A 13,932-nucleotide genomic window follows, 5' to 3' on the forward strand; every position below is an offset into this window, starting at 1 on the left:
CCTTCCTTTAGTGGCCAAATTTGTTTCTTTTTATCCACAGTTTCAAAATTTTCAAATTTTTCATATACTTGTTGCATTTCTTGTATATTCTGTTCAGTTTTGGATTCTACATCAATCACCATCTCCTTAAAAGAAGCATCAAGCTTATCAAAGCGCTTTTTTTGTACAATTGAGAAGATTTCCTGTTGTCTCAACATCACCTCTTGGGAAATTTGTAAAGTTGTTAAAGATTCTTGTATTTCCAAAAAAAATCTCTTTAGCTCTACCATTGTTGCAAGATCACTAGCGGTCAGACGGTTGGCAAGTTGCCAAATACTTTGGCAGAGGTCCCAGAAACGCAGACGAGGAAATGGAGATTCTTATATCCTTCCTCTTTTCTCCCTTTTCTCTTTTTTTATGCCAATTAACAACAGATACAGTTTTTCCACAAGTAGTATTGCAAAAGGAAAATAGAAATGCTCACCCAAACAGTCGTCACATTAAAGAAGAAAGCATCTGACAATGTGAAAAATATCCTGGCAAGTGTCCAGTTGATCTTGGCAGAAGTCCAAACAGATATCCAAAATGATTGGTCATGTAATTGCACCTTAAAAATTTAAGCTAATTTTATACCCTTAGAGAGGTTAGAGGAAAAAGTCTTTTTCTTCGGCTTCAGCTTGGACAAAAGCCTCAGCACTCTCTCATCTCAGTCGCCGCCTAAACATCCGGTGGGTTTTTCTTTTCTTAATGCCAAATTATAAACAAATGCAGCTTTTCCACGGGTAATATTTCAAAAGAAATAAAAAATATTTACTCAGCAGTTCCAATGCTTATCTAGCTAATAAAAATCCTAAGCTAATCTCCTAAGATGTCGAGAACTTGAAGGGGCTGATACCACCCCCTGTGTTACTCGGTTGAGAAGTACCTGAATTGCTCTCAGCAGATATGAGATTGCCATCTCACATCAGGCCAAAAGCGTGCCCAGGCAATCTGTCTTCACCCCGACAGGGCTTAGATGAGTCTCCCACAACTCGCTGCCGAGTAATACCGGTGTGATAAACGAACTCTGTTAATCACATCTGTCTCGTTCTGACGCCATCTTGGAATCAGTTAATTGACTCTTCATCAGCTTCTATTCCTCTGTGAAGAAGGGTGGGGTCTTTTAATGATTAGCTTCCTCTTTCCAGCAAGTGCAATTCCTCATAAAAGCACATTTTTAAAAAATTGAGATGGTGATAATACAATAGGAAATGAAACAGATTAAATGAGCAAAGTCTGCACACATTTTTCTCTCTCTTTGTATGTTCGATCTTGGGATGGCAGTGCCAGCATACTTATTCAAGCATATGCTGGTGGGACCTGAACTAGCAGTGACTGAGCAAGAAAGGGATCTTGGGGTAGTGGTAGACAACTTGGTGAAAATCTCAGCCCAGTGTTCATTCGCAAACTCCATGCTAGGCATAATTACGAGAATGGAACCAGAAATAGAGCTACCGAAATCTATCTTCTCTTACACAAATCTTTGGTGCAGATGCACTTGGATTATTGTGTTCAGTTCTGGTTGCCTTACCTGCAAGAGAACATTGCTGAGTTGGAAAAAATACAGAGAAGTGTAGCAAAAATGGTCAGGGGGCTGGGGCAGCTCCTCTGTGAGGAGCGGATACAACTGGGACTGTTCAGCTTAGAAAAAAGGCACGTAATGGGAGACATGACAGAGGTGGTCATGGTGTGGTGTGGATGGTGTGAAGAAAGTATGGAGGGAGACGTTTTTCTCCCTCTTCCATTACATTAGAACCCCAGGACATCCCATGAAGCTGATATGGGATAAGGAAATTATTTTTTACTTAATCATTCTGTTTTGTTGGATATTAGATTACAGAGCATCAACAAAACAATTAGAGAATGAGTACAAATTGACTGAATACAGACTGGTAAAATATCAGTTGACTGACAGAGTTTCTTCTAGTGCCCGGTAGAACTGCAGGTAATCTTTTGGTGAAATTCACTTCTCCTAGGAAGTTGTCCATCTGCGGGGGGGATTGAATTGATTTTTTTGAACACAAAATATCTAGACATTGATTTTAAATCAGCTTATTGAATGAGTAGTGTTTCATTTTCTCTTAGAATGCTATGGAATTTTTAAAATATCGAACACATTGATTAGAAGCTAAACTTATTCCAATGGTTATTTGAAAATAAATATTCCACTTGCAATAATAAACTGTGTGTGTGTGTGTGTGTGTGTGTGTGTGTGTGTGTGTGAGAGAGAGAGAGAGAGAGAGAGAGAGAGAGAGAGAGAGAGAGAGAGGAAGATTCCCATTCCCAAACATTCAAAAAGTTGTCCAATTTTCTTCTTGCCCCATTGCTGTGAGAATCAAAATGACAGTGAGGAGTAAGTCTGCCTCTGCATCAACCAGGGCCAGCTCTACCCTTGCTGGAGTGAGGTGGCAGCCAGCACTTTCTTTGCCAGCACTGAAGCCCATGCACGCTGCTGTTTGAGCACATCACCTCTGACAGCAAAGGTATTTTGTGCCAGCCTTGGAATCTATGGCAATTCCCCACCTTTCCCGGCTTATGTCTGAGTCCTCAAAGGCCAGGCAGTTGGAGGGGACAGCTGCCACCATGCCAAGGGCCCCCTTGGTGGACTTCAGACATGGGGACATTACGAAGTGTTAACTCGTGGCCTTCTGCGTGTTTCTTCTTGTGCCCAGTTTTCAAGGGAGCATCAGTGATCTTCCTAAGAATACAGTATGATCCAGGTGTCCCGGCAGCCACATCGCCTTTCTCCCCTTGCAGAGTGGGCTGGGTTCTGCATCCTGGATTGCCACCTACGCCTTACACAGCCATGCACTCTGCAGCAGCTGCATGGGGTAAGGTGGGGAAATACTCATGGGGAGGCTGTTGCAGGAAATGGAGATGGGCTGATTGCTGAAATGTTTCATGGTTGCCTCTCCCAGCCTGATGCCCTCCAGATGTAATGCACCATCTTCTCATCATCCACAGCCATCATGGCCATCCTGGTCGGCCATGATGGGAGTTGGAGTCCAGTATATCTGCAGGGCATCACCTCAGGGAAAGCTGCCCTACAGCTCTACCTGGCCTGAGTGTGCAGCTCCTTTCTTTGGCTCAGATGTCAGTGCTGGCCTCACGCCACACCATCCTCACTGTCAGTGTTTTCTCTTGCACATTTTCCTGCACAATCACCACAAGGCACACAGCCAAGCACAGGGGACGAAGCACTCTAGGATTCAGTGGCTCTCATCCTCCTTGTTTGCCTGCCCCATGGCTTCTCTGGGATATAGGAGCTCTTTGGAGGTGGAGATGCATGTCAATCCCATCAGCAGGATCACATGAAAAGGGGGTTAGGTCCTCTTAAAATTCAAGCTGACCTATGTGGACTTCGCTCCAGCACTAGCCTCTTCTCTCCACCTTTGCACTTCATCCGCACAAAGCTGAAAGTGCAGCTGGGAATGATCTCCCACCTGCCAGGCCACTGAGAATTAAGGGAGGCAACCGAGTCATAGGAGTAGCCATAAGAGCTTTTGTATTTGAGCGATACTATAACTAGAACTAACTGGCTTGTGATGCTCAGAGGCAGGATGTGAGAAGCCAAGTAAAACCCAAAGGAATGGCGAGCAGGGCAGGAAGCAGACATGCACCCTTTGGGTGGGGAGCTAAGGAAGCCACCATTGTAGCTGCCTGGATCTCGGCTTGCCGCTTTGGCCGAGGCACAGCCCTGGATTTGGAAATGTCCTTGCAGGGTCCTGGTGTGGTATCAACAATATCTCGAATGAAGCTTGTTTCGTTTTTCACCAGTTCCTGTAGAGGAGAAAAAAGGCAGGTTGCTTACCTGTAACTGTCGTTCTTTGAATGGTCATCTGTGCATCACACATTATGGGTGCTGTGCCTGTGCAGTGTCTGTTTCCGGGAAGATTTGAGAGCTTTAACAGTTTTTGGCAGGAACTCTGCACCCCCTCCCCCCTGGTAATATAAATAGTCGGAGTTCCCACCCTTTCCATTCGCCCCCAGGTGGAGCTGGCTGGTATTGAACCCAGCTCATAAGGGAGAAAAAGTATAGAAACAACACACACACACACACACACACACACACACACACACACACACACACACAGTATACCCAGTCACTGACACCAAGTGGGGCCAGTGGGTGGGTTGTGTGAATGCATGGATGACCACTCGAAGAACGACAGTTACAGGTAAGCAACCTGCCTTTCTTCATTGTGGTCTCCCTGCATCACACATTGTGGGTGATTAACAAGTTTCCCACACCCGGACGGTGTTGTCACTGGAGAAGTGAGGACGGTGTGGCCGAAGGAGCAATCCTGTCTGACCTTGACGTCCAAGTAGTAGTGCTTCGTGAAAGTGCACAGAGTAGACCATGTGGCCGCTTTGCAGATATCTTGTAAGGGGATGCCCACATGGAGGGTAGAAGAAGCAACGACAGCTCTTGTGAAGTGTCCTTTTGGAGTAGCAGACAAGTCCAGTTTGACAGGCGGTAAGCCAGTTCAATTGTCTCGATCCATTTCAAAAGTCTTTTGAGTAGTAATAGGAGCTCCCTTGTTATGGTCTGAGAATTTGATGAAAAGCCATTTGGTTTTCCTGAATGACTCAGTTTGGGATTGATAGAAGGCTAAACATCTATGGATGTCCAGGCTATGTAGAGAGTGTTTGATTGGTGTAGACAGAGCAGGGAAATAGGCCGGTAGAACAATGTCCTGATTAAGGTGAAAAGGAGTCACGACCTTGTGCAGGAAGGTTGGATCGGTTCACAGGACTACTTTCTCCTTGTGGAAATTTAGGTATGGAGGGTCGACACAAAGGGCACACAGTTCGTTGGCTCTTCTGGCCTGCGTAATAGCTACTAAAAATGCTGTTTTCCAAGTGAGAAGGCAGAGATCTGTTGTAGCTAGTGGTCCAAATGGAGACTTAGTGAGAGCCTGTAGGACGACAGAGAGACTCCATGTTGGGACTACTGATCGGGTCGGTGGTCGAAGGTTTTCCTGTCCTTGTAGGAATCGATGCACAAGATAATGCAAGAATACAGATGAACCTCCAATGCATCCTCGATGATGCTGGATAGCTGCATTATACATCTTAATGGAGGAAGGTTTAAGACCCCCATGGTGTAATGAGAGTAGAAATTGTAGGATACTCTCAATGGTAGCAGATTGAGGTAGAAATTGGTTAGCAGCAGGAAAGGAGGTGAAGCGCTTCCATTTTGCATTATAGGAGCGCTGTGTGGTCAGTTGTAGTGCAGATTGGAGAATAAACTGTATATCAGGATGAAGATTCATCAGGTCCAAGGCAGACGTCAGTATCAATGTCAATGCCAAAGGCAACATTGGTCTGAAAAGTCCTGAAGTAGATGTAAAAAGAACAGGCGCTGATTCTGAAGAAAGTGTATGTATCAAATCCAAGGAATGTCGGTATTGATGCAGGAGGAGAGGACGATTTTGATGATAAAGACATAGAAACAGTCTGTGACTGAACCAGGCAGTGAGATTTAGAGAATACAGGTCCAGATGTTAAATGGCACCCTGTTCCTGAGTGAGAAGATGGGGAACTTGAGGTAGATGAAGAAAGTTGTTGTATGATAGTTGAAGAAGAGTGGGGAACCACTACTGACGGGGCCACAAAGGGGCGATGAGAATTCCATGAGCGGCTTCTTGCCAGATTTTGGTTATGGCCCTCGTTATTAATGGTATTGGTGGGAACGTGTAGAAGAATTTGTTCTCCCACAAAATCATGAGCACACCCCGATTGAATCTGGGCCGATGGCCACTCGGGAGCAGTATGTCCTGCAGACGGAGTTGTCGTGAGTCACAAACAAGTCTATGTCTGGTGTTCCCCAGTGTTGAAACAGATGTTGACAAACTTGTCGATCTTGTTCACTGTGTGTCCTCGACATGTGTCTGCAGAGGGAGTCAACTTCCTTGTTGTTGGTGTCTGCGAGATAGACAGCTCAAGGAGTAATCCTGTGGGCAATGCATCAGTTCCACATGCAAAGGGCAAGGTGTGTCAATGGTACCAACTTCGTTCTGCCTTGTTTGTTTATATAAAACACAGTCACAACATTGTCCGATGCTATCTGGACCATGTGGTCTTGGATGGTTTGGAAGGAACGCAGTGCTTTGAAGACCACCAGCAATTCCAGGTAGCTGATATGTCTGGTGGTCTTATGTCCATGCCAGGTGCCTTGGGTCCAAAAAGATGCGCAGTGGGCACCCCATCCAGTCAGGGAAGTGTTAGTATAAAGTGTCACAGTTGGTTCCGGTGCATGGAATGGAAGTCTGCAGGAGAGATTGGTATCAATAGTCCACCTCCTGGACCACTGGTGGCCTCATAATTCGAGATCTGATGACCGAGTCCCATTGTGGAGTAGATTCAGTGAAACACTATTTCTATTTTTCAGCTTTCTTTATCAGCCAGAGTAGAATGTTCCTTAGTTTGCCTGACCTGTGAAGACTCGATGACTATCGAATTTGGCTGAGGATGTTTTAGCAGGAATGGGATGTCTTGCTCTCAAACTTTATACATTGCCTCTAAACATCTGAAGGTGGGATGTGGGTGGTTCGGGAGCTGCCAGGTGTCAGTCATTGCCTGTCAAAGGATAGTGATAAATGGCAGGGTGATGGGCGAAGAATCCTCTTTATGAACGATGTCGTAGATGTTGTCTTGGTTGGCATCTATGCATTGTTGAATGTTGATCTCCAATGATTTTGTCATCTGTGCGAGTAGCTAAGAGAAGCTACCCTGGGAGTCACCCAGAGACCCAGGACCTTGGGTGGAGATAAGTAGAGTAGAGACTTGTTGGGAGTCCTCCAAATCTGAGTTGGATTCATAGAGTGGACTAGATGAGGACCCATTGGGAGATGTTGGTGGACGGGTGAGTGCCACAGCAGATGTTGATGGGGCGACCCTCAATACTGAGTGAGGGGTGGAGTGATGAGGATGCATTGATGGTGGTGGGTAATATCCGTTTGGGGGGTAGCAATCCCATGGATAGGGTTGCTCCATACGGTCAGGGTTGAATTCTCCATAGGGTAGAGGAACCCAGTACTGTGATGGTTGTGGGGCAGAAGGCTGGGGTGATAAGAGGGATGACGAGTGTTGAGGTGCCCTCGGAGAGCCCTTCTTAGGACACTGGTTTCGATGATTGCTTGGACCTGACATGCTTCCTCTTCTCCTTATATTTGCGAGGAAGAGAATGACAGGAACGCTTTCCATCCGTGCTGACAAGATCCCCTTTGGATGAGCAAGTGGGGGATGGATTTCAGTGGTCCCAAAGCCATGGAGGAGGTGGCCTCAGCTGAGACCTGCTTCATGGCGACCAGTGCTTGGTCCCATAACATTTTGCGCAGCCTATTCTCGCGGTTTTTGCAAGCCTGCCTGGTAGTGGCTGCACTTGTCAGTCCTGTGCACTTCTCCAAAGCAGAGAAGACACAGATTGTGCGGATCAGTGGGAGACAGTTTGGCTCCACACTGTGAGCACTTACAGAAGGCCACCCGCTGTACCATCGAGAAAAAGAGAGAGAGAAAGACAGCGAACAGAGATAGTTTGTGGAGAGGTAAGGATGACAGAGGGATGGATGGATGGAGATGGTAAGGGTGGACAGCAGGATTTTGGGTATATAGTGGAGTTTAAAGAGAAAGAAAAAGTTTATAAGATTAATGATTGAGAAGACGAGGAGACAAGCAAAGAAAAAGGCCCAAGGCACAGCAAATGATGGTCACCAGCAGACTGGGGAATGGGCAGGCGCTCTGACCATTTATATTACGGGGGAGGGAGAGAGAGGGCACAGAGTTCCCGCCAAAAACCATTAAAGCTCTTAAATCTTCCCGGCAACAGGCACTGTGCAGGTGCAGCACCCATAATGTGTGATGCATGGAGACCGCAATGAAGAATGTGAAAGATACATCAGCTTGTTGTGCTACTTGGGAGGCTGTATTTGGGCCATGTGGTCCCGTCAGGACAGAGATGCATGTGACATTCTGATGGTGGAGTGGGGAAAGTTGGGCATCATTTGAAAGAAAGAATTGATGGTTAACAGTGCAGATTCCAGAGCCAATTTGCTGTCCTGACTTTTCTAGTCTGAGCAACTTCGTTTGGAACAATGTTGTGCAGCTGCAAACATGCTCGCGCCATGCCATATTCTTGGACCAGCAGAAGCCCAAGTTTTGGCTTGGGCACAATCACTGAGTACATGTTGGGGACACACTAGAGAGCAGCCCACCCATACTGCTTCTGCCAAGACTTGAATCGACAGCAGCACCTGGACCTGTGAGAGGCTGCCAGGCAAAGGATCAGCTTGTGTACCATCACCAAGCACCAGCTAGACCATCAAGGAACGACAAGCCAGAGCACTATATGCCACATTGTCTCTCACCCCATACACTTTTTAGATCAGATGTTCAGCGGTGGGGGAATTCTTGTTTTTGAGCTTGTTTTTTCCCATCATTCTGACAGTTGCTGGGCTCCACTTATTTGGCTGTATGAGTTTTGGAAATAGCCTCTTTTCCTTTCCCCAGTACATTTTCCACCTTCAGGGAAAATTTTCCACCATAAATATTGACTTCCCTCTTGGAAAATGGAAATTGCAAACAGACCCCAGGACTTTACTTGTTGCCAGGACTTGCTCGCTGAACCATTTCTGATGTTTCAACTGATTAGGCTGTATGCAACAAATATGCAGAGCTGCTTACATCAATGGTTTTGACTAACATAATCTGGTCTGCCTCTTTGCATGCCTTCTCTGCCTTCTGGACGGTCTCCTTGTCCCATTCCACCAGGTTAATGGCCATCATTCCTTCCGTTGCACTGCAGCAGAGAAATCGAGGAGAAAGGTTGCCACAGGTGTAGAGAAGGGGGATGGAAAAGCAAGGCCATGGATAACAGAGCTGGCACCATGGGAAGGTAACGACGGCTGAAGATCTTCTAAAGAAGCTGTTGTTGACTACAGTACCTCTCATTCCCAGCTAGTATGGCCAAAAGTCATGGGAGATAGAAGCCAAAATTTAAAATTCTCTGGCAACCTAAGGCTCTTGGATTTGAATGCACCTCCTCTACCCGCAAATCACGCAAATAAGTGCACAAGCTGCTTCGACCACCCTTGAGAATGTCTGCCTGTCTTCAGCCTGTGGCATGATTTCAGCTCCGTTACCCATCCCAATCTGCACTATCCCTCCAGCCCAAAAGCACTCACTCTGCAGCCTCCTGGCCAAGTTGTTGAGCAACATATTGAATGTCTGGGTATCCTTGGCAGCTGGAGATGAAGTTGCGAGGATAGTAGAAGAGGAATACCAGGCACATTTCATTCAGGGTGCTTGGCCCTCCCTGAGAGAAAGAGGGAGAATAATACCAAATTCATCCAAGATGCAATGGAGGCAGTTATCAGCTTGACCTATGGCTATGAGGTAAGATAAGCTACTAGGACAATGAACTGTGTGAGGCTTATGCGAATGGGGCGGCATATCAGTTCTCCAAATAAAATTAAAAAATAAATAAAAAAATAAGTTAGTTCAGAAGTAAGCATTGCTCACATATTACAGATACAAACTGGATTCCAGTTCTAACCACATTAAGTTTGCAGTGTAACAGCAGCTAATGTGCTGCTATGGATAAATATCGATATATACAGACATTTGCTGGTAAGAAACGTGGAATCAGTGTAGTCAATTTTCCCATTCCATTGATTTCTGGAAGCACCCTGTCCTATACATGTATGCCAGTGAGACAGGCAGGGCTGGCCCCAGCTCTGTTCAGTGTACGCTTCTTTGCAGAGTGGGCACCTCATGTTTGCTGCCCCCACTTTTCCCCACCAGCAAGTTTGTGTTTAGGAGGAAGGATGGTGCCATTGTCTACTTTGCACAGTGAACAAGTATTTTTTAAGGAGTTTGATACAATAGATGCATCATGCCCTGTGGCATATAAGTAACTAAGCTATGTGGTTTTCTGTCATCTTTCAGTAAGCTGCCATGCTATTTGACCAGGAGAGATTACATGACAAAAGAAATGGGTGTGCACACCATTGGCAACAGTTAGAAGAGGACCAGTCTGTCACGTATGTTTTCTCTGTTCCTCATTTTTCTAGTCTTAAGTTTTTGTTCTAGTACTACATCATTTTGGGGCTTGTAAATAAAGTCTGTGAAAAGTTAATTTTGTTTTTGCACTTATTTTTTCAATATGCATATTTTGTATGCAATTTTGTCTAATGTGCACATATTTGCAAGCAGTTTCCTATACAATACTGTATTTCTTAGAAGTATATTACTTCAGTACGATTTGGTATGTCCTTTCCTCCTTGCCAATATATGGGGGGGGGGGTTGCTCATTTTTTGTTGGAAGAACAGCTTCACAAACTTCTGAATACTGAATGAAGAAGGAAAACTACACAATCTTGTGGGAAGTTTGAGTTTGTCCAGCCCATATTGAAATGCAAATCAAATCAATCCTTTTGCACTGCTAGCACACCAGTCTTGAATCTTATCAGAACAATGGCTTGTCTCCAACCTTAAGGTAAACTCTTTGGGTACAATTCATAATAGACTGCCTTTCTTTTAGCAACCAAACAATTATGAAGTGGTTCATTCAAGAGCTGAGTGAGGCATTTTCAGCGTTGGTACAACTGAACTTGCACCTCATTGGAAATAAGGGATTCTTTATCTGTGTGCTCCACTCATATCTCCATCAGTTTCAGTTCTAGCTTTGCATTTGTCCATGTAAAAGCAGGTTGCTTACCTGTAACTGATGTTCTTCGAGTGGCCATCTGTGCAGTCACACATATGGGTGCTGCGCCTGCGCAGTGCCTTTGGCCGGAAGATTGCAAGCCAACGGTTTTTGGCGGGAAGCTCCGCTCCCCTCCCCCATGGGCTATAAAGAGCGGAGCGTCCGCCATTTGTTCAGTCTTTGACGACCAAACGTGCGCCCCCTTGTGGAAAAATTCTCAGTATGAGATAGGAAAAAAGGGATCGGTACCAAGAAAAAATGGGAAACTTTCGGTACCGATGAATGAGTCCACTCACCGACACCGAGCGGGGCCGGCGGGTGGGTTGTGTGACTGCACAGATGGCCACTCGAAGAACATCAGTTACAGGTAAGCAACCTGCTTTTCTTCGTCGTGGCCTCTATGCATCACACATATGGGTAGATTAACAAGCTTACCATCAAAGGAGGAGGGAAGGTGTCCTTATTGTAGGACGGAGGAGAGTACAGCTCTACCGAAAGAGCAGTCCCATCGAGCCCGAACATCGAGACGGTAGTGCCTGGCGAAGGTGCAAGGGTTCGCCCAAGTAGCGGCTCGGCAGACGTCATCGATCGGGACTCTGGATGCGAATGCAGAAGACGTAGCGACAGCTCTAGTGGAATGGCCTCGGGGAACTGTAGGCAGTTCAAGCTTAGCTAACTGATAGCACAAGGTAATAGTGTGGACTATCCACTTAGAGAGCCTTTGAGGAGTGACTGGGTCGCCCTGATCTCTAGTTGAATATTTAATGAACAGTTTATTGGATCGCCGAATAGACTCCGTTCGCGATCGATAAAAGGCTACACAACGCCGAACGTCGAGGGAGTGCAAGGATCTTTCCAAGGGATTTGATGGCGATGGAAAAAAGGCAGGCAGTACAATGTCTTGTCCTGTATGGAAAGGTGTAGAGACTTTGGGCAAGAAAGATGGGTCGAGACGTAGAACGACCTTTTCTCTGTGGAAGTTCAGATAAGGGGGGTTGATGCGGAGGGCACAAAGCTCACTAGCTCTCCGGGCTGACGTGATAGCTACAAGGAACGCCGTCTTCCACAAAACTAATCGGAGATCCACAGTCGCCAAAGGTTCAAAGGGGGCCCTCATAAGGGCCTGTAGAACTACAGAAAGGCTCCACGTGGGCATAACCGGTCTAATCAATGGATTAAGGTTATACAGTCCTTTCAAAAATCTCTTGAGAATAGGATGAGAAAACAGGGATGATCCGTCGACTAAGCCACGGTAGTAGGCTATTGCGGCCATATACACTTTAATAGAAGACGGCTTCAGTCCGGAGTGATGCAACTCCAGAAGGAACTGAAGAATTTGTTCAATTGATGAGACAAGTGGGGAGAACGAATGAGACTCGGCGAAGGCGGAAAACCGCTTCCATTTAGCTGTATCTGACTTTCTTGTGGACGGCTTTAGAGCAGTGTCGATAATATGCTGAATCTCAGGGTGCAAGAGCGTTGGATTCGAATTCGACGGGGTTTGTCTCGAACCCGATGGTACAGAGAGATTGTGGCAGTGAGAAGCACCCGCATAGTTGGATTCAAGAATCGGGGCCGAAGCAGTCGAAGTGATCGTTGAAACCGATGAATTAATAGAAGCTGTAGGATTTGAGGCTCTCGAATCCGTTGCCGGCCCCAATGGAAGGTTAATCATCGAATCCGCCACGCTGTCAGATTCAATGAGAGCAAATCCGGATGACGAAGTGTGCCGTCCATTTGCGTTATAAGATACGGAAGTGACGGAAGATGAAGAAACTCCCCGCGGGAGATGTCGAGCAGTTTTGCAAACCACGGTTGGCGTGGCCACCAGGGGGCAACTAGTATCCCCGATGCACGGTCGCTCACTATCTTCGCTATGACCCTCATCAGAAGAGGGATCGGAGGGAAAGCATAAAAGTTGATGTTGTCCCAAGGGATCATGAATGCGCCCCCTAGGGATGCTTGTCCGATTCCCGCTCTTGAACAGTAAGCCTCGCACACCCTGTTCTGTTGGGTAGCGAATAGGTCCACATCGGGAAACCCCCAGCGCCTGAACAGGTGGTTGCGTGTGCGAGGATCCAGTTCCCACTCGTGCGAAGTGAAGATGTGTCTGCTGAGAAGATCCGCATGTACGTTGTCTGTGCCGGCCAGATGAACGGCTATCAGAGTAATGTGTCTCTGAATGCACCAGTCCCAAATCGTCATAGAAAGCCTGGCTAAGGTCGGTGACTTCGTCCCTCCTTGTTTGTTCAGATAAAAAACGGTCGCTATATTGTCCGAAGTTATCTGAACGATCCGATGACGAAGGAGGTCTTCGAAAGAATGAAGGGCTTTGAAGACTGCCAGCAGCTCTAGGAAGTTGATATGATTCGTGGATTCTAGGCGAGTCCACGTTCCCTGGGTAGACAGGCCAGAGCAGATCGCCCCCCATCCTAGGAGAGATGCATCGGTACCGAGAGTTATCGAAGGGGGTTGCGGCCTGAAGGGAACTCCCACCACGAGATTGGTCGGCTTCAGCCACCAGCACAGGGAGTGGAGCACGGAAGACAGGATCCGAATCCGTTTCGACTGTATCTTTGTGGATGATACACCTTGTTGAAAAATAATTGCAGTGGGAGAAGCCGAAGTCTGGCATGTGGAACTACGGCAACTGTGGAGGCCATATGCCCCAGGACCCTCTGGATGGATCTCGCCGTAACTGTTCCCTCTCGTCGAATTCAATGGATATGGCGAGCGAGAGTCTGCTGCCTGTCCTGAGGAAGGAAGGCTTTCTCCAATGTCGAATCTAGGCGAGCTCCAATGAAGGTGATCGTCTGTGTTGGAAGAAGAGAAGATTTCTCTGTATTAATACGTAGACCCAGACTATCTAGTAAGGCATGGGTTGTATGGATGGTGTCTACTAGTCCTTCTCTGGATTGCGAGACTAACAGCCAGTCATCGAGGTACAGGTAAACTTGTATGCCCTGAAGGCGTAGGAAGGCACAGACAGGAGCCACAGATTTGGTAAACATTCTCGAAGTTGAAGCCAGTCCGAAGGGTAAAACTTTAAACTCATAAAGTTGGTTTGCAACAGCAAAACGAAGGAAACGCCTGTAATTTGGATGAATTGAAATATGAAAGTAGGCGTCCTTCAGGTCCAGTGAGGTGAACCAATCCCCTCTCCTTAACAACGGCAAGATGTTTTGAAGGGTGGTCATACGGAACTT

General features: G+C 46.5%; 1 protein-coding gene across 1 annotated transcript in view; it reads right to left on the reverse strand.

Moving 5' to 3' along the window:
• Positions 1-3,105: 3,105 nt before the first annotated feature.
• Positions 3,106-13,932, reverse strand: part of LOC123017511 (putative DBH-like monooxygenase protein 2) — a 36,302-nt gene continuing 25,475 nt past the window's right edge. The window contains exons 11-14 of the mRNA XM_044418915.1: positions 9,204-9,334; positions 8,704-8,818; positions 3,667-3,798; positions 3,106-3,171 (exon numbers count right to left, since the gene is read on the reverse strand). Of these exons, the coding sequence (XP_044274850.1) occupies positions 3,106-3,171; positions 3,667-3,798; positions 8,704-8,818; positions 9,204-9,334 (444 nt within the window). The remainder of the gene's footprint in view (positions 3,172-3,666; positions 3,799-8,703; positions 8,819-9,203; positions 9,335-13,932) is intronic.

The sequence above is a fragment of the Varanus komodoensis genome, unplaced genomic scaffold (genome assembly GCF_004798865.1).
Source record: "Varanus komodoensis strain SLA01 unplaced genomic scaffold, ASM479886v1 scaffold94, whole genome shotgun sequence".
Lineage (NCBI taxonomy): Eukaryota > Metazoa > Chordata > Lepidosauria > Squamata > Varanidae > Varanus > Varanus komodoensis.